We start from the raw sequence: 22679 nt of genomic DNA on the forward strand, positions 1-22679 counted from the left end.
ATTTTTTATCTCTTATAAAATTAACTTGTTTTATTTTTCAATTATTTTTTATCTGAAGCAAGTTCCGTTTTTACAATATACTAATTTACATTTGAAACATAATGGATGTGCACATGGAATGGTTACGAATTTAATAACATTTATTATGCAAAACTGACATGTTATTGCTTCCCGACCGTTAAAAACATTTGTTTCACTTATTCTAAGTTGAAAACTTTGCGAATTTCAAAACCTTTATTTAAAAAGGTATGTAATATAGTACCATTTTCTATTTTATGCATAAATCCTCCACCTTTTTTAATAAAGAATTTTTTGTTGTAAATATCATTACTCCACACTTAATTACCTCTTTCATTGGCATATTTTCTATATTTATTTTCATTTTATGTCTTTCTTCATGTTTTGTATTAAGACAACGCCTAATTCCGCAATAAACCTCCTGCTCATTATGAAACTGAAATTAAAAAAGAAAATTATTAGTTTCTTTGTAAATCTAAGAAATATATTTGTTTGTTTTGATTAAATACAAATAAATAATATTTGCCTTTTTAAATTTTATGCAGTTTTCTAAGATGTATGATGTTGTTACAATTGTGTCTTCTCCATTTTCCCAATTAGCGATAGCACCTTCTCTTTCATGATTTTCGGCTATAGCAGCAGCCTCTGCTAGGAGGTTATCGTTACCATCGTTCAATAAAGGATGGTGTTGCTGGTCGTCGGCTTCCCCATACACCAACCTTCGCGGTACTAATAACTGTTGTCGTCGATTAGGAGTTCCTTCTACTTCATCCTCTTGTAAAACTTCGTATACAATCTCTTCTAATCGCTCAGCACTAACTGGAAACATTTCTTCTGACATCTACAAATAAATATTTTTATTGTACTCTTAACAAAAATAGCAAAAAATATGTAATAATATATAACTTCTAAGAAAAAACTTACTGTTCTATAAAGGTGACGGAGATATAAATATAGTCCGATACAAAACGCCAGGTTTCCAATCTTAATAACATCTGAAAAAAGAATAAATTACTGTCTAATTTGAATTAATAATTTTATTTAATCTTCCAAGAAAACAATTAGATTACTTTTTTTTAAACTGGAATGTAAAATAACAATTTATTTAAAATACATAGACTGGAACAGAATTATTTTTCATTTAAAATAACTAGGGGATATAAATATATTCTCACAATTATAAATTGTTTTTCAAAATTTGCTTTTGCTTTTCCATTGAAGAGTAAAAACGCAGATGAAGTTGTAATGGTCCTTAAACCCATATTTCATAAACATAAAATGAAGCATTTTCAAACCGATGATGGAAAAGAATGGTTTAATTCAAAATTGAGATCGTTATTACTAAAATTCAATATAAATCATTATTCGACTTTTTCCGATAAAAACGCATCAATAGTGGAGCGGTTCAATAGAACTCTCAAGACTAATATGTGGCGTAAATTTACCGAACAGGGTGATTACCGATGGGTAAGTAGATTGGATGAAATAATTGAAAAATATAACAATAGGGTGCATAGAACTACTGGTTTTAAACCTAAAGATGTTTCTTATAAAAACGAACGCGAAGTGTTGTTAAATATATTAAAGGTTGCAAAAAAAGTCATCAGCATACGACCACGATTAAATTTAATGTTGGTGATCAGGTAAGGATAAGTAAGTATAAAAAGATATTTGCGAAAGGATATCTTCCGAATTGGACTAATGAAGTTTTTACAATTTTCAAGATAAAACAAACACAACCTATAACGTACGTTCTTAAAGATTGGAAAGGGGAAGTGTTAAAAGGAAGTTTCTATACGGAAGAACTTAGTAAAACCAAGTACGGCAACGTTTATTTGGTTGAAAAAGTATTAAAAAAACGCCGTGATAAATTATTAGTTCGCTGGTTGGGATTTGATAAGAAGGAGGACTCGTGGATAGATAAAAAGGATTTAATAAAATAAATTATACTTATGTAATTTATTCAGTAGCAGAGATGGATGCTGAAGAACAAGATCGGAAGCTAACAGTAAATAATTTTGACCGTTTAATAGGTGAGGTATCGGATTTAAATTCTAAAAAACGGCATAGTCCTCTTCTTCCAGACAACATCAGATGCTTGGTTGTAGGTCCTTCAAATTCTGGTAAGACGAATGCGGTTTTCAATCTTTTATTTGACCCTAGCGGGTTGAGGTTCAGCAACATATATGTTTTTTCTAAATCATTGTACCAGCCTAAATACTTATTTTTAAAAAGTTTGTTGACTGATGTTGATGGGATAGGTTACTATCCTTATAGCGATAACGATGTTATTGTGGCACCGGAAGAAACTGAACCGAATTCTATAATGATATTCGATGATGTAATATGCGAAAAACAAAATAACATAACAAAATATTTTACTATGGGACGGCATAATAACATTGATGTGTTTTATATGAGTCAAACATATAGTAAAATTCCTAAACAATTGGTCCGAGACAATGCAAATTTTCTCATGGTGTTTCGACAGGATGAAAGAAACCTGAGACATATATATCATGATCATGTTACACCGGATATATCATTTGAAAAGTTTAAAGAAATATGTAACGAGGCTTGGAACCGGATAAAAAATGGATTTTTAGTAATCGATAAGGAGAGAGATTTTGATAAAGGACGGTACAGATTTAATTTTGATATCTTTATCGCAAAGCCTGAAAAAAGCATACAAAAGCGCGAAAGAGAGCTTGAAAAGAGCTTGAAAAGAGCCTGAAAAAGCCTAAAACGGCCTGCAAGCTAGCGTGCGCGCTTATGAATCAACCTAAAATACTTCAACATACTTAAAGAAAGATAGTGAGTGCATGCAGTCAGATTAAACATAAATGTCTACTATGGAGGATCGTGAGCGTGTCACCGCGAAGATCGCGGAGATCCGCAGGAGTATTAAAAGAAAACATGGCGAATTGGTAAGAGTAGTGTATAAATAGGAGGGCGGCGTCACAAGTGCCTAGCCCTCCCGCGGGGAGCGTTAGTGTCGCGTCCGCCATGTTGGTTTTCCCTTTTCTCCCTGTGGGAATTTCCCGTTTCCCTTTGCGGGAAGTTTGAAATTCCACAGGGTAGCCAACGTTGGTAATGTTAATTCAGTTTGAATATTATTTAATGGTACCGCTGTTGTGTAGCGGTATGTTTGAATTAAATAAATAAATAATATTTAAAGTGAAAAAAAACCAGGTCGGCTAGGGATTGAACCTAGACACGGCGGGACGCGACTGACTGACTGACGCCTTAGACCATTCGGCTGCAGCGGCTCCCCTGGTCGGAGGGCGAAATAAGTTGTATATAAGTCGACGACAACAGCGGTGGTTCAACAGCCATCGTGTGACGTCACACCTGGCGCGTAATACGGTAAGTGTGTGTGTGTTTGTATAATAAAACGTGTTTTAAGGTACTCACCAATTGTCATAGAGTGCGATGACTGCGCGTGCGTGCGTCCACTGGAGACAGACATCTTAACCGTGCACGATCCAACGCTCAACTGAATAAATGACGAAATGATTTTAGTTTAGGTGGAATATTTTTTTTTTGTTCACCTGCCGCGCTGCCCACCAATCACAATGTCTGAAACCCAGTACCCACATCCTCGACCTGTGATGTATACAACTGCATCAAACCAGTTCACACTGGTGAACAACCGACCGAGTCGGATTAAAATGGATAATTAAAAAAACTGTGGAGTCCGTCGAAAAAATCGTCGAGACGATGGTGAACTTCATCAACAACGGTAGCGGATGGGTAATGCATAAAATAATTTATATAGACCTAAATGTTATTCGTTACCGTCCGCTATACGGTACTTCTTCCTCCTATATACGTACTCCAAAGAAAATTTTAAAAAGAGAGGCAGTAATTAACGTAAAGAATCCACATGACCAGAAATGTTTTCTCTGGTCAGTTTTAGCATACCTCTATGACCAACCTGGTCGTAACTACCGTCAGACGTGGTATGCTAGGTACGAGCATGATATAAACATGCTTGGGATATTATACCCTGTAAAAGTAAGAGATATTAATCGCTTTGAGATGTTAAATCCCACAATAAGCGTTAATGTCTACGGGTATGAGGAGGAAAACGATCGTGTCTATCCGGTACGCGTTACCGAAAATCACGATCGTGAAAACTGCATACACCTATTGCTGCTTACAGGAGAGACTAGAGAAAAATTTCATTACTGTCTGATTAATACCAAACCAGGTAAAAACGGACTTTCTCGTCTCCTGACGGATCTAACAAAGGCCCACTGTGCTAGTAGATACTGTCCTTACTGTTTGCACCGTTTCAGCTCATCAGACCCACATGTCGCTTTACAAAATCTACAGAAACATCTGATCGAGTGTAAGCGACACGGTGCACAACGAGTAAGACTTCCCAAACCGTACAACCAAAAGGAATGCATAATGAAGTTTAGGGACTACTCGTCCACGCTACGCGTTCCGTATACGGTGTATGCAGACTTTGAATCATTTGTACATCCGATGGACACTGCCACCCCTAAACCAAACACTAGTTTTACCGATAAGGTAGCCCATCATCTTCCGTCCGGTTACGCCTATGTAATCGTTGACGAGGGAGGACAGATTTGTGAAGGTCCTGTAGTGTACCGAGCGAGAACAGATGGTGAAAATATCGTTGAAAAGATGCTGGACGAAATGCTCGATCACGCCGATAGATTGCACAAAATAATGATTACCGAAAAACCGATGGTGATGACTCCCGAAGACACTGAAACATTTCAGAGGGCTACCGAGTGTTTTCTTTGTCATTGTGAGTTGAACGACGATCGTGTACGTCATCACTCACATACCACAGGACGGTTTCTCGGTGCATGTCATAACGAGTGCAATTTAAATTGTAAGCGCACCCAGCATATTCCAGTATTTTTTCATAACCTCCGTGGATACGATAGTCACCATATAGTTCAAGCTTTGGGAAAATACAAACACCAACACAAAATAAACTGTATCGCCAACACGTCCGAGCGATTACAGTCACTGTCCATCGGACCATTGAGATTCTTGGACTCTTTACAATTCCTTCCGTCATCCCTCGAAAAACTTGTAGAAAATTTAGTAAAAGATTGTCAGATCAAAGACGTTGTCTTTAAAACACTCACCGCCCGCTTCCCGCTACCAGAAAAAAGGGATTTCTTAATCCGAAAAGGTGTCTACCCATACGAATACATGACACATGTAAACAAGTTTTTCGAAACCCAACTTCCACCGCAGACGCCGTTCTACAGCACGCTAAGAAGAGAGAACATAACAGACGATGATTACACCCATGCCCAAAACGTGTGGGAAACGTTTGACTGCAATACATTAGGCGACTACCACGATCTGTACCTTCTTAGCGACGTACTATTGTTGGCAGATGTGTTTGAAAACTTTCGGAATACGTCTATGCAATATTACGGTTTGGACCCGTGCCACTTTTACTCCACCCCCCATTTTACGTGGAACGCCATGTTAAAATTTACCCGACAAAAATTGGAACTGTTGACCGACATAGATATGCATCTGTTTGTTGAAAAAGGTACACGTGGTGGTGTAGCAATGATTTCAAACAGGTACGCCAAGGCGAACAATCCAAACATTCCAGATCAATATGACCCATCCGAACCCACCTCCTGGGTTCAATACTATGATTGCAACAACCTTTACGGTACAGCCATCGTTGAACCCCTACCATATGCAAATTTTAGGTGGTTGAGTAGTGAAGAGATTAACATTCTCAACATCAACAATGTTGACGATCGTGAAGAAAAGGGCTATATATTGGAAGTGGATCTCGAGTATCCACAACACCTACACGATCGTCATAAGGATTACCCCCTTGCGCCCGAACGACTAGTACCAGTTGACGAAATGTTGTCACCTTATTTGAATGATGTACAAAGATGTCCCGTAAAAAAACTAATGACAACATTGTTAGACAAAGAACATTATGTCTTACACTACAGAAATCTAAAACTATACACCCGCCTCGGTTTAATCGTGAAACACATTCATAGAGTTCTGGAATTCTCCCAATCGCCTTGGTTGAAACCGTACATCGATTTCAATACCGAAAAGCGTGCACAAGCGCGAAACAGTTTTGAAAAAGACTTTTTTAAGTTAATGAATAACGCGGTGTATGGTAAGTCATTGGAAAACGTTCGTAACCGAATAGACTTCCAACTCATCACTAACGAGCGTAAACTGGATAAAGCAATAGCGGAACCGAGAGTTAAAGCTTGGTACATCTATAACAAAGATGTTGTGGGGATAAGTTTGAAGAAAACGGAAATATTCCTCAATCGTCCAATATACATCGGATTTACCGTATTGGACATTAGTAAAGCGATCATGTACGAATTCCACTATGGTTACATGGTGGAAAAGTACGGTGATAACATAAAGCTTCTAATGACTGATACTGATAGTCTGATGTACCATATAGTGACGGATAACGTTTACGACGATATCCTTCACGATTTAGATCGATTCGATACTTCAGACTACCCCCGAGATCACATGTGTTATAGTAATACCAATAAGAAACGTCTTGGTAAGTTTAAGGACGAGATGAATGGAAGGGCTATTCGTGAGTTTGTCGGTCTTCGTGCTAAGATGTATAGCATTCTCGAATTCGACAAGAAGGAGAAGAATGTTGCAAAGGGTATTCCTAGAGTATCCATTGCAAACGATCTTAGACACGATCTGTACAAACAAAGTCTTTTTAAAGATCAAGTTACATACACAAGTGCGTATGGAATCAGAAGCACTTTGCACAATATCCATTCCATTAATCAGTCTAAGAAGTCGCTATCACCGTTCGACGACAAACGATTCATTTTACAAAACAGAATAAACACAGTTCCATATGGTCACTACAGTGTAAATAAAACAAAACGTAGATCGTCCGAAACTGTCGATAACCCAAACCACCAAAAGAGACCAAGAATCGATCACGATGTCCTCATATCCCACGGTCACGACTATTTATATTAATTATTGCCTCCACTATTTATAATAAAAAAAACAAACTAAAAATATTTAATAAAAAAAGTGTATCTGTTTTTTTAACTTGTAAAATGTATTGTATAAACAACTATTTAAATCATTTAATATTTACTTTATAAAAAACTATCTGTTTTTTTAGTTGTAAAATATAAACTTTATAAAAAACTGTATTTTTTTAATTGTAAAATATATGTACAAACAAATATTTAAATCATTTAATATATACTTTATAAAAAACTGTATCTGTTTTTTCTAGTTGTAAAATATAAACTTTATAAAAAAGTGTATTTTTTTAATTGTAAAATATATGTAAATCATTTAATAGATATTGTAGTAAAAAAATATATGCTAATGTATTTATTAAAGAAAAAAAAAACAAATTTCTCTTAATTGATGTGTATTTCTTATTATAATAAAAAGAACTCATCAACTTACTCACTGTCACTACCCCACGAAGGTCTCTTCCATAGATTCATTATGTTTACTGAATCGCGGAAACAAGAACGTTTATCACCACTGGATGGTGTGTACCATTCAGTTGTTAAACGTATTCGGTTATCACGACCAAATCGGTCCCATGGTGGACGTACATTTTATTATGGTATATCTATACGTTCACCTTCGGGACGCGATTTAGTGATCATAACCATCGTTCTTACACCGTCTCTTAATTCATTAAACAAAAACGAATCTATTATTTCACGGATTGGTAGTGAGGTAGAATATAAGCACCAATCGTAGCAGATGGTGTAACCGCTGTATTCCGGAAACTCCCGTACGATCCACAAATCCGGCCCCGCATCGTCCCTTATGAAGGACGATCGAAAGATATGCCGTAGCATATCCTTCATCTCGTCCTCATCCCGCTTCTTCTCGGGTGGCGATCGTAAATAATTAGTTATGATCGCCACCCATGAAAGGTACGCTAACGACGGAGCCGGCATGGTGATGTGATAACAAGTGAATGATGTACCTCCTGTTGGGTGTACTATATATATGCAATACGTGACTGAATACCCCCCACCATATCACTTTGTCAGCCCACACCTCCTAACTTCTAATCACTAGCTACAAACTAATACCATATATAAAACATGAATTAAAAATAATACAAAACAATAAATTATAAATACAAAAAAAAAAAATCTACTTACTCACTAGACCCCATTCGTTTCGGTCTCTTCCACCGATTTTTTATGAATGTCGATGAGTGCATACGACGGCGTTTAGTAGTACCGGATAGTTCCCACCGTCCAGTACTAAAACGTATTTGATCCTGACGACCAAAAAGCTCCCATGGTGGACGTACTTTGTAATACGGTACACGTATACGAAGACCGTCTGGAGGCGATTTGGTCAACAGAACCAACGTATCACCTGCTCTTCTGACATTCAAAAAAGATCGGATTACGTACGATATGGATTCTAGCGTTGAATACAAGCCCCAGAACCCGTGGTCATACCACACCTGCTCCGTCGCCCACAACTCTGGTCCCGCATCGTCATTCACAAAAGATGTTCGAAATATATGTCTAAGCATATCTTTCATTTCATCTTCCTCCCACGTTGTCCTCGTGGCGATTTTAAATTGTTATAATCGCCACCCATGAAAGATATGCTAACGACGGAGCTGGCATGACGATGTAGTAACAAGTGAATAATGTCTTACTTTTGTGTGTACTATATATATATATGTAACTGAATAACCCCCACCCACAACGTAACATAACACTTTGTCACCCATGTAATCGTACTTTGTAATTGATAGCTACAAAAAAATACAAAACATGCATATAAAAAAAATATAAAAAAAGTATATATTTACATACCTGGTATTCATCGGGCGGTATGATATTATCACTCCCCGACAGAGTGCACACCGACCATAGTCGGAAAGCACTCTTATTGCACACACCTCACAGAAATGATGACCGCAAGGGGTCAAAGAAACATCCACCCTATTTGATAAACAAATAGGGCAGGTGGCCTCCTCACCTACACGATCACTATCCCTGTGAAGGGAGAGTCGGCGAGCGACCAACCGTTGACGGTCGTGGTACTCCCGTGGTGGCGCAACACCTCTACCACGTGCCGTCAACAACGCCCTCAACCGCGACGTCATATCTTCTCTACGTTGGAGATGGATACTTGAAGATGGAGGCGGAGACGCCGGTGTGTACTCAATAGGCGACGTAGGTGCCTCCGCTGCGACGACTGGTGATGGTGGAGGAGGTGGTGTTGCTGCAACCTGCGGTTGTGGTGGTGGTGGTGGAGACGTAGCCGCCGGAGGTGGTAGAGGTGCTGGAAGCGCTGGAGGCGACGTGGCTACTGCCTCTGCTTGTTGTTGGGCCTCCACCAAGCCCTCGTTGGCCCGTATGTAGCCTACGCACCGCCTTTTCAGACGGTGCAGACAGTTGACCAAATCCACGACGCTGTAGAACGCCTTGACGCGATGATCGCGGTTCCGTTGGAACCGTGCGCCACACCTTCGGAGATCCGCGATCCCGTCGAGGATTTCCCTTGCATCTTGGTCATCACCACCAGACATATTGAATTTTAATTAAAGTAATTAAAAAAAATAAAAATTAGTAAAATAATAAAATAATAGTTTATGAAAATAAAAATGATTGTAGTTTAAAAAAGTTATTAAAAATATAAAAATTAGTAAAATAATAAAATAAAGTAATATAATGCAACTAACAACTACAGACTGTAACGCAAGACTAATGTAAAACAATGTTGCGCACAGCTAATATATAAAGAAATGGCTAGAAGAAGATAGAAAATATTTTGTCTATGTGTGTAATAAAATATTATACACACACACATACTACATTAGTTATATATAATTTTAATTAAGTAAAAAAAGGAAGTCGAGTTTATTCGCAAAAGAAAAAAGAGACAGTAAATAAATAGTCTATCTTTTACTATTTCATACAACTAATAAGTATATTTTTAAAATGCATCAAAGAGAGAGACACATAATACTGTTAATAAATATAATTTTTAATGTATCAAAGAGAGATAAATAATATTTCTTTGTTAAAAGCAACTAAAAAGAGAGAGAAATATTACTGTACAGTTGGTTTAATTGGAATGCGGTTTTCAAGAGCGATAAGTAATACTTCTTTGTTAGCTGCAAGTAGAAAGAGACAGAGATATGACTATGCAGTTGTTTTAATTGTATGCGGTTCTCATGAAGGAAAAGAATGGGGAGATATACGCACTACATATAACCGCATTTTTAATAAAAAATATCTTATGTTATAACGTAATTGCAACATGTGGTTTTTGTTAATAATATCTAACAGTTAAAATATTATTTCTTTTAATAATTGCATCCGCAATAGAAAATAACAAAGGGGAGATAAAAGTCGTATGTTATACTGTAATTGCAACATGTGTTCTTTTTTAATACTATCTACCAGTTAAAATATGTTTTCTTTTAATAATTGCATCCGCAATAGAAAATAAAAAAAGGGGAGATAAAAGTACAACTTAGTTTTGTATTAATAATTCTACACAAAAAAAAAATAAAAATTGCATTTTATTTAACGCACGTTTATGTACTATTCTATGATGTATAATAAATTATTTAAAATAACAAGCAAGAAGTATATATTACTAACATCTGTTAAAATTGCATTAAATGCGTTTTCTTTGTGTTAGTATATGTAATAAATTATTTATTTAACACACGTTTTTGTACTATTCTATGAAGTATAATAAATTATTTAAAATAACAAGCAAGAAGTATATATTACTAACATCTGTTAAAATTGCATTAAATGCGTTTTCATTGTGTTAGTATATGTAATAAATTATTTAAAAAATACGTAGAGCTAAAAGTATATATATTACAGACAATTTACTGTATTCGTTTTATTTCTTTGTATTGTATAAGGATATATTACAGACAGTTGTTTTATATTCAGTTGTGAATAATAACAACATACACCCCCCCGACGGGGAGTCTTATTCTTTAAGACTTTGGGGGTTGGCGTCCCCACGGGCCTAGCCTCCGCAGCTTTTCTTCCCACTATACAATGAGCTGCGGAACACTTTACATTTTACACATATACTACACCAAGAACACTACATAAATTACAACATACACAATTACACAACAACAACCTACACTGATATTTCTTACATTTACACTCGGTGGTGTTGCGACATCTTACGAAACGCAACCGTAACCCAAGGTGGGAACAAATCGTGCCGATGGGTGAATGGCTCTACGTAGTGAGTCTCGAACGATGTCCTCTGGGCACCAGGGCGAACCCAGTTGTATTTAGCTCTAGCTCCAGTACGCGTGCGCTCTGCTGGAGTGGTCCATTTTTCGCCGGTACTCGTGGGACCAAAATTTCAGTTCCAATAATAAACACTATGATGGTTGGTGGTCCATCTGAAAAAACCACCATTTTAAGTCTTGCGAAGAGACCTCGATCAGCTTCGTCTGACGAGGATAAAAGTCCTACTGAACAGAATTTCTTAAAATCAAAATATAAAAATATCAGATTCGTTGTTCTCAAAAATAGTCAGGAAGGTGGCTCCCTTCAAAAGTTCTCACCGTTTTTAATAAACAAAACCATAACAGGTGCAAGTGGCTCCCCGAAGAATATCAGGAAATTACGCGACGGATCGATTCTGGTTGAAACATTCAACGATGAGCAGAGTCGATCTATCTTACGTCTCCGTAGTATGGGTGGCATAAATATAAGCGCAGAATGCCACAAAACGCTAAATACGAGCCGGGGTGTAATTTTTTGTAGAGACCTTCTGGATATAGATATCTCTGAAATAGTTGACGAGCTGTGCCACCAAGATGTTGTTGAGGTGAAACGTATAATGAAACGGCAGAACGGAACAGAAGAACCGACACCGTCTCTTATATTAACATTCAGTCTCCCTGTTCCACCAGAAAAGATCAAAGTGGGTTACCTCTCGGTTCGGGTACGACCATTCATACCCAACCCACGGCGATGTTGCAGATGCCAAGGTTTTGGTCATACTACAACATCTTGCACGAAAACTGAGATCTGTGCTCGATGTGGTAAAGAAGGTCACAACGACACTAACTGCGAAGAAAGTGAAAAATGTGCAAACTGCAGTGGTCCACATACAGCCCGCTCCCGAGATTGCCCAACTTTTAAAGAAGAAAAGGCAATTCTCAAAATCTGTACGGAGCAAAAACTATCTTTTCCGGCTGCACGTAGAGAATATAAAAAGATAAACAACTCACGGAACCTGGTCAAACCAGACGTATCTTTTGACACCGCTACAACTAAACAAATTCCTACAAATGCTAATAATCAGCAGTGCGGATCCTGCAATGAGCTTAAAAAACTTGTTCAGATGCTATCTGATCAAGTAGCTTCACTTACAGCCACTATCTCAGAGCTGACAAAAATGAATAAAAAGTCCTCCATCGCAGCTAGTGAATCAAACAGTATGATACATACGAAAGTTCCTATTCCCAAAGTCGTACCGCCACGAATAGCGACTATCACAGCTGGCAGTAAGCCACCTAATAAGCTCCCCATAAAGGGAACCCACGTAACTATCTCTTCTGGGATGTCAACTACAGCATCCCATTCAAATAAATCTCCTCCACCATCTCCTCATATACTGGAGGATATGGTTGAAGAACCACCCGACCCTAGGGCATCGGAGTTCTTTAAAATAAAAAATTCAAAAAAGAAAAACCGAATCACGTACAACTAATTTTTATTTAGTTTCCGAAATTTATTTTTTTATTTGCTTTTTACACTTATGAACATTATTCAGTGGAATGTTAGAGGTATTCGGTCCCGCATTGAAGATATTAGAGTACTGGCGCACACACATGATCCACTAATCATGTGTTTCCAGGAAACTCACCTCCTACAACATGACCGAATTACATTTAGAGGATACTTCTGCGAGAGATACGACTGCCTAGTAGACAGTAGGGAGAGTGGTGGAGTAGCGATTTTCATGAAGAATGGGGTGTCAGCTACAAGAATTCAGTTAACCACTGTCATTCCTGCTATTGCAGTAAAGGTCATTATTCCCTTCAAATTGCATATCTGCAATCTGTATCTCTCACCGAACACTGTGTTCAGTGCTTTAGACGTCTCAAATCTCCTTACACAAATACCATCTCCATCGTTAATAGTAGGAGACTTCAATGCCCATCATATTTCCTGGGGCTCAACCTTCTGCTCCACTCGAGGAAATATGATAAACAGATTGAGACAAGATTTTGACCTTTGCCTACTGAATAATGGATCACACACTTTTATGTCCTTATCAACTGGTGCTGTATCTAACCTTGATCTTTCCATATGCTCACCGAATGTACTCCCTCATTTTAATTGGTCGATTTGTGATGACTATCACGGCAGTGATCATAGACCAATTATTATTAGTTTCGGTGTAGACTGCGAGATTAAAAGAATGCCACGGAGATGGATTGTTGAAAAGGCAGATTGGAACGGATACTGTAAAGCATTCCAATCTCAGTATGACGATGGAGCGAACATCCTCGACCAATATTCTTCTTTTACGTCCATGATACTTAAGAATGCCAACAGATATATCCCACAAACATCGGGTAATCCTAGACGTCCTTTCGTTCCATGGTGGAACGATGAATGCAAAATTGCTATTAGGAATCGACGGCAGGCACTACGTAAATTTAATCGTAGGCCCACAACAGAACATCTAAATTTATACCGCAGGGCTAGAGCGGTGTGCCGTCGAGTATTCTTGGACGCTAAGAGGAATTCATGGACGAAATACGTGAGCACTATCTCACGCACTACTTCCACGTCTACTGTATGGAAGAAAATTCGTGCAATCTTCGGATCACCGAAACAATCTATTCTTGGTCTTATTGATGAAGGAGAACCCCTTTCATCATCCTCGGAAGTGGCAAATAGTCTAGCAAAATCTTTCCGCTCGGTGTCTCTCACCTCATCATATAATAACGATTTTCAACGGTACAAGATACAAATGGAGGTGTTGTCGTTAAACATTGGTGATTCGGTTGGTGAATTAAACACTCCATTCGTATTTAAAGAATTGTTACATGCACTTAAAAATTCACGGGACACTTCCCCTGGACCGGACAACATTCGCCTTTCCATGCTTTCACACCTTCCTAATTCGGCACTACAACAACTTTTGAATATTTTCAACGGTTTATTCTCCGAACAAGTCTTCCCACCCGGCTGGTCAGAAGCATTTATTATACCAGTACTAAAACCTGGTAAAGACCAGAAGAACCCCTCAAGCTATCGCCCTATTTCATTAACAAGCGTTTTGTGTAAAATAATGGAGAGAATGGTAAACCGCAGACTTACATGGTACTTGGAGAAACATGGCTTTCTATCTCCAGAACAGTGTGGTTTTCGACAAGGACGATCTTCCATTGACCATTTAGTGTCACTAGAAACAGCCATACAAAACGCTTTCCTCAATCGGCAACACCTCGTCGCTATCTTCTTTGATATAAAAAAGGCGTATGACACAGCCTGGCGACGTGGTATTCTTAACACTCTCCAAAAATGGGGAATCAAGGGCAATATGCTTGCTTTTATCCGGGGATTCATAAATCACCGAACGGCTCGTGTTCGTGTAGATGATTCGCTCTCAGATAGTGTCATCTTAGAGAATGGAGTGCCCCAAGGTAGTGTATTAAGTGCCACCTTATTTTCTGTAGCCATAAATGATATTACCAAATGTGTTCAGGCTCCTGTCTCATGCTCTCTATTCGCTGACGACTTTGCTATCTACATTGCAAGCCGTTCGGCACCCACAGCAGAGAGACTACTGCAGAACACTATATATCACCTTGAAGCTTGGTCCAGGATTACTGGTTTCACATTTTCATCCGAAAAAACAAAATGTGTAGTTTTTTCTCGGCTACGAAACCCTTCTATTCCGCAAATTTTTCTGAACGGTGAGACTATTACTATCTCTAATTACGTTAAGTTTTTAGGTTTAATTTTTGATAGTCGTCTTACTTGGGTCAAACATTTAAAAGAATTGAAAACAAAATGTTCCAAAATTTTAGATATGATGCGAGTCCTTACTAACACCAAGTGGGGAGCCGATAGATCATGTATGATACATTTTTACTATTCCTTTGTTCGCTCCCGTTTAGATTACGGTTGTGTGGCCTACTCATCAGCTCGTCAAACCGTGCTTAAAATGCTGGATAGTGTACATCATGCTTTCCTTCGGCTTGCTACAGGCGCGTTTAGATCAAGTCCTGTCGCAAGCTTACTTGTAGACTGTGGTGAACCATCACTTTGGGATAGACGAGACCAGCTCTTATTATCTTATTTTGCTCGTCTCAGAGGACAGCCAAATCACCCGGTTCTTGAGTCAGTCTTTAAAAATCCTAATCTAGGAAAGTATGAGGATCATCCACGTCGTACTGCACCTGTAGGTGTCCGTACCTGGCGTCTGCTGCAGCATATAAATGTTGACACACCGTCATTCTTTCCTATGTACCCTTGCTCATATCCTCCATGGGGAATAAACCTCATAAATTTTAATTTTGACCTGACTACATGTAATAAACAATCAACACCATCTATCGTCTTTCAGCAGATGTTTCAGTGTGTTCTCTCCAAGGCGAAACCAGACGCGGTTGTATACACTGATGGATCGAAACAAAACGATACGGTTGGGTGTGCTTTTGTTGTCAATGAGAGAACTTATATGTTTGGTCTCCCCAGTATTACGAGTGTGTTTACCGCTGAACTATATGCTATAAATAAGGCTCTAAACATCATTAACCCTAAATATAGAAAAATTCTTATTTGCAGTGACTCGTGTAGTGCTCTCCAAGCCTTAAAGAACTTTTATTCCAAACATCCTATCGTCATTGAAATTTACAACGCAATCGCTGAGTTGAATAATCGCAACACAGAATTAAGTTTTTGCTGGGTCCCTAGCCACGTAGGGATTCCAGGTAATGAACATGCAGATTCCGCTGCCAAAGAAGCATGTAACCAGCCTCCTTTCACCACCCGAGTTGCTACTTCTGATTTCATTAACTATGTAAAACAATTATTAAGAACAAGGTGGCAAGGTGATTGGACAGCTACTGTTGATAATAAACTCCGTCAGATTAAAGATTCTGTGTTACCATGGAACTCCTCATACAGAAAACCCCGGCGTGAGGAAGTAGTACTCTGTCGATTGCGGATAGGACACACGAGAGTCACACACGAGTACCTGTTTACAAGAGGACAACCACCTCTATGCGCAAGATGCAACTGCCGCGTGACTGTGCGCCACATACTCGTGGACTGCATATGTTATGCGGCATTGCGTCGTAAATTTAAAATTCCTAGTAACATCCGTGGTATCTTGCGTGACGATAAGGAGGTTTTAAACCGCATGTTTATATTTTTACGTAGTATAGGGTTAATGCAAAAAATTTAATAAGTATGTATTCTTTAGTAATTGTATGTATTGTCTTATGTATTGTTTTGTTATCCGAGTAGGGAGCCTTTTACACTCCCTATCGGATTTTTTTGTTTTTTTGTATGTTTTTTAAATTCGTCTGTGATATTAGTTATAAGATTTTTGTGATATTAGTTTTAAGTTTTATCTCCTTTTTTAGTTTTAAGTTTTATTTATTTTTAATGATAGTTTTTAACATAGTTTTAAGTTTTATTTATTTTTAATGTGATAGGTTTTAACATAGCTTTAAGTTTTATTTATTTTTAATGTGATAGTTTTTAACAGACTTTTAAGTTACATATTAGTGTTTTTGTTATCCGAGAATGGGCCTTTTACACCCATTCCGGATTTTGTTTCTGTGATAGTAGTTTTAAGTTTTAATTTTATCTAAAAACCTAAAGTTATTTTTATTTATTTATGTATTTATTTATCTATTTATTTATTTTCCGGGCGATGATAACGTTCAACCGTTTTTCGCCCTTAAAAAAAAAAAAAAAAAAAAAAAAAAAAAAAACAACATACACCCGCATATGGTAATAAATTATTTCTGTTATTTGCAACTGGTTATCAAAACGTTATATATACTACACACTATAATAATTTATTCCTTTAGTTACTCTGCACATAATAATAAACTGAATTTTATACATCTCAAAATTGTCCGTTATTCCTTATACATCTTACCAGCGGAAGTTGGAAAACAAATTAATATTTTTTTAAGAAATAATTAATCAATAAATTAAATTAATATTTTTTTAAAGAAATAATTATTAAATAAATTAAAGTTTTATACGTCTAAAAAATCGACCGTCTTTCCTTATACAACTTATCAGCGGAAGTTGTAGAATATTATTTTTGTAACGGATAAAGAAACTTTATTCGAGACTTTCTTCATTCTTGCGCTAGTACTCAACCATAATGGAACGTTCATTTTATGATAGAGTACATACATTTTTCAGGGTTACTAGAGTCGGTAATAAAAAGATTTATACACCGTTATGGCCGCATATGAAAAACCCGTTACTTTCCCCACTGATCCTAGCTATCCATGGGTTCAGGTACGAGGGTATCGAGGATGTAGTCAGATGTGACTATTGTTCTATACGCTTGTGGATGTGGGAAGAAACGGACCATCCATATGTGGAACATAAACGGTGTATGCCATCTTGTCCGTTTTTTGGGTAACCCTCTAAAGTGTACAACGGTCCTTTTCAGGACCACCCTAAATCCCCCGAATCGATAATTTATATTAAATCATAATACGCTTTACGATATGGTAAATCGGATATTGATTTTCATATATATATGTATTATCGATACGGCCGGTGCCAAGGCCGGGATATAAGAGTGGTGAGGCGGGTAAAATAACAATAAAGAAATCCTTTTGATATTCCCTTCCATACAAATGAAATATATTTAGTATCACAATGAGCACCATTGTGACAACAGCTAACGAGTACTGCTCCATGAAATGGAGTTTACTTCTGTGTATTACAATAACTTCATTACTAATTGTGGAATCTCGAATTCTAACATTCACTGAGACGTATTGTGAATCTATAGGTTTCTTATGCAAAATCCCACAAAAAAGGTCAATACCAACCATTAACATTTCGAAACAGTTAAAGTCTCAAAGGTTTACATTCAGACCGGTGTATGTTTTACACCGATGTGATAAAGGCTCGGGATCTTGTCAACAATGTCAGGAAGTTAAATGTCAACCAGAAAAAGACAGCGTTGAAAAAGTAACTTTAGAAATTCACATTACAGAAATGTTAATGAACAACAGCTTCATAACGTATTATAAAACCATTGTAGCCACCAATCATACTCGTTGTTCCTGTCAATCAATCGAGATTCCTATCCGATGAAATGTAAATAAGGTGCGTCTTACGATGATTTTATCACTATAGCGATGAACACCAAAGCGACAATAGCTAAAGAGCTCCACCGACAGGCTCGACGAAATTATCCTACAAGACGTATCGAACTGAAGAATATTTCTGATCTTTTCCAAGCTGACCTTGTAGAAATGGGACCGTACGCAAGATCAAACAAAGGTTATCGATACATATTGACGATGATAAATTGTTTTTCTAAACTAGCATTCGCCGTACCAGGTTAAAACTAAAACCGGTACCGAGGTCGCTAAAGCCCTAAAACTTATTTTGTATAAACACAAGATGCGACATTTTCAAACCGATTTGGGTAAAGAGTTATACAATCCGACGGTTAAACGACTATTACAGTCGTACAATATAAATCACTATTCCACACATTCGGATAAAAAAGCGTCGATAGTCGAACGGTTTAATCGAACACTGAAAACGATGATGTGGAGAAAGTTTACCGAACAAGGAACCTACAAGTGGTTAGAATTACTACCGAAACTTATTGCAAAATACAACAACACTAGTCAGTAGTGTATAAATGCCGTTCCTAGCACACATGGCGCCAGACTGTCTGGAGGTCAAAGTCCAAGGTCAAAGTCAAAAGTCCAAGGTCCGAGGTCAAGGTCAAAGTTCAAGGTCAAAAAGTCCAAGGTCATGGTCAAAGTCCAAGGTTAAGACCAAAATCCGAGGACGAAGCCTAATAGAAAGTGTAAAGTACAAGGCTTGATACCCAATGGTGGGGGATCTGAAATTGGTATATAAAGGCTCGCCTGATGCATAGCCAGCATGCATTGTGGAAACCAAGTCTAAGTACTACCACTACTACTACTACTACTACTACTACTACTATAAAGGTGAGTTCAGTTTTAATTAGTGTGGATACCTAGCGGTGTTAACGAAGCACTTTTTAGTTATAGGGAGTGCGGATACCTAGCGATGTTAACGAAGCACTCCTTTAGATGTATATAAGTGCGGATACCTAGCGGTGTTAACGAAGCACTTTTTTAGTTATAGGGAGTGCGGATACCTAGCGGTGTTAACGAAGCACTTTTAGTTATAGGGAGTGTGGATACCTAGCGGTGTTAACGAAGCACTTTTAGTTATAGGGAGTGTGGATACCTAGCGGTGTTAACGAAGCACTTTTTTAGTTATAGGGAGTGTGAATACCTAGCGGTGTTAACGAAGCACTTTTTTAGTTATAGGGAGTGCGGATACCTAGCGGTGTTAACGAAGCACTTTTTTAGTTATAGGGAGTGCGGATACCTAGCGGTGTTAACGACGCACTTTTTTAGTTATAGGGAGTGTGGATACCTAGCGGTGTTAACGAAGCACTTTTTAGTTATAGGGAGTGTGGATACCTAGCGGTGTTAACGAAGCGCTCCTTTAGATGTAAATAAGTGCGCGGTGTTAACGTAGCGCTCCTTTAGATGTAAATAAGTGTGGATACCTAGCGGTGTTAACGAAGCACTTTTAAATTTTAGGAGTGTTATAGATATGATGAAAGTTAAACCAGTTGTTTTTCAGATGGAAAAAACAGCGGTTCTTGTTTGCATTGGCAACCAACAGATTGTAATAGAAGAGGGGTCAGATGAGCCTCAAATTACTAGATTCAGATCATCTACTAGATATGCAAACGTAGCGGTAAAAGTAATCGCACCAGATACGTCTGTTGTAGACGTGATAAATCCTCCATTTGAACGGATGGCTATTGTGAAGGTATTACCTGAGCGGATGCAGAAAAAAATTGGTGTAGCTGTTCCTTTGATGAGAGAGGAGCATAATGTTGGAGGTAGCATATCTCCCCAACCAGAGGTAGAGCAGTATGGGGCTAACTTCTCACCCTCTGAAGACCAACCTGTAGTCCGCTACCATTATTCCCTCGTCGATTTTGGGGAGAACTGCGTTGTATTATGCAAATGCCCCCGACGTCCAAATGTGGTGCGAGCATTCTTCTTATTGCGATTTGGGTTGCGCATAGAGAAGAATTTGACAAATAATGAGGTGATATCCCTTCATGCCCTCATTGAGCGAAGCCGTGGAAACAGATATTCCAGATTGGAAGAAGAGTGTTTCCACAAGGTTCTACTAATTGATGAGGATTCACCACAAGTTCACCACAAGTGAACGAGCCTTGCTACCACTGCGGTGAGGTAGTAACAGTAGAACGTGTTGTGGGATTTGCTGATATGCTCACTGTCGATGCAATCGCTCTCGACACACGTTTCGCCTTATTAATTAGCGCGAGGGATTATGAAAATATTATTGAGCAAATAATATCTAATCCCTTCCATGTAATTAGTACCGATGCGCTCTCTAGAGGTTTTAATGTGGTACGTGGAACCCCTGCAGGAGAGGAGGAGGAAGAATCTAGTAATTGGGGTGATTCTGATTGATAGCTAACCTATTAAATAGATTTGTAATCATGTAAATCATCATAAAGAAAAATCTTTCTGATGATCTGTCAGGATATATCACCTCACTCAAATAAATTGAATTTTCTCAATAATTTTGCAGCCGCTTCTGAAAAAGCGTAAAAAAAAGCCTGAAAAAGCCCCAAAAAAGCCTAAAAAAGCCTGCACGCTAGCATGCGCGCTTCTGAAAAAAGCTTAAAAAAAGCCTGAAAAAGCGTAAAAAAACCTGAAAAAGCCTGCATGCTAGCGTGCACGCTTCTGAGAAAGTGTAAAAAGCCTACACGCTAGCGTGCGCGCTTCTAAAAACCTAAAAGGTCTAAATATGATGTTAGGTTTGTAGGAAAATATTTTTTCTGTTTCAGGATGTAGAAAAAATCCGATTTTGCCGAGATTGATGGGGATAATATATATCAATATACAGCCCCTAAATACCCTATGTATACGCTAGAAGCTGCACGATTAAATAGCTATATAACTTTTCCTTATATTAAAGAGGTTAAAACTGATAAACTTGTACAAGCGGGGTTTTTCTATAGCGGAAGAGGTGATAATGTTAATTGTTACTGTTGTGGAGGAGCTTTGCATTATCAGATTGCTGATGATAATCCATGGTTTCATCATACGCGTTGTTATGGTAATAATTGTCTTTTTATCAGAGTAAAAAAAGGTTTACATTATATTGATGGAGTACTAAAAATATTTAAGGAGATGAGAGAAAGGATAAGAAACTTAAATGAGGATATGGCTGTAGCATCTGAATTGGATTGTCTAATTTGTCGCGAGAAGGAAAGGAATATAGTTTTCTTACCATGTGAGCATTTAGCTGTTTGTAAATCATGTTTATTCTCAGTGAAAGAGTGTATAATATGTAGAAAAAATTTAAAGCAGGTTTTAGTCACCTCATTCGATAAAGCGAGTAGTGATGATGACTTGGGAGATGTGATAAATGGAGGTAAAGATGAAAGAGCTAATAAAATAGTCTGCAATTGTATAAGAAAAAGATTTAAAAATGAGGAAACTAAGAAATTATTACTATGTAAAATATGTTGCAAAAATCAGAGGAATGTAGTTTTTATGCCATGCGGTCACTTAGAAATATGCAATTCCTGCTCACCAACAATAAAATGTTGTACCGCTTGTGAAAAACCTTTTAATCGTCTGTTAAATATTTTCCTATCTTAACTAATGCTATGTATTCATGATGATTTGTCCAGTAGGTTGGGGCATAGAATACATCTACGGTATCTCCTGCCTGTCGTAAGAGGCGACTAAAAGGGTTGTTCTTTCAATTTTTTCTCTATAATACTTGAAATAGTTGTTTCAACATTACTTATTTTCTTCATCCATAAAAGGATTTGTTTTTACTTTTCTTTTTTCTTTCCTTTTTAACTTTACTTCAAGCTGTTAATGTTATTAATTTAATCTTACGATTCATTATGTGGTTTTTTATTTGATTACATTTTTCAACTCATTATGAATTGGTTATAATTAATTATGTCGTTTATTAATTTTCATATTCTTAACTTTCTTCAATAACACTTAGAATAGTTACTTGCACACTGCTTATTTATGTAATTTTTAAAATATATACTTAATTGCAGGATTGCTGTTTACATTTTTATGATTAATTATGTAGTTGTTAGACCTCTTCTTAAATGAGTTAGGTGATATCTTCTGATGATATAGTTTTCAGAAGATTGTGATAATAGGTTTGCTATCTTCCTCTTCAGCTATTACATCTATCAGTTGGTCGTCGACATAACCCTGCCAGAGAGAACATTACTATCCATTTTCACATGTGGAGTTGAAGATTTTTTAAAAAAGGTAAATTTATTTCTTTAATTAATAAAAATATATTACTATAGCTAGTATT

At 37.4% G+C, this 22679-nt stretch overlaps 1 protein-coding gene across 1 annotated transcript; it reads left to right on the plus strand.

Moving 5' to 3' along the window:
* The first annotated feature begins 21191 nt into the window (after positions 1-21191).
* On the plus strand, positions 21192-22049 carry LOC142320853 (baculoviral IAP repeat-containing protein 8-like). The gene has a single exon (XM_075358826.1). The coding sequence runs from the start codon at positions 21242-21244 to the stop codon at positions 21986-21988; it is 747 nt and encodes a 248-aa protein (XP_075214941.1). The 5' UTR covers positions 21192-21241; the 3' UTR covers positions 21989-22049.
* The last annotated feature ends 630 nt before the right edge of the window (positions 22050-22679 follow it).

This window comes from Lycorma delicatula, chromosome 3, assembly GCF_047948215.1.
Source record: "Lycorma delicatula isolate Av1 chromosome 3, ASM4794821v1, whole genome shotgun sequence".
NCBI lineage: Eukaryota > Metazoa > Arthropoda > Insecta > Hemiptera > Fulgoridae > Lycorma > Lycorma delicatula.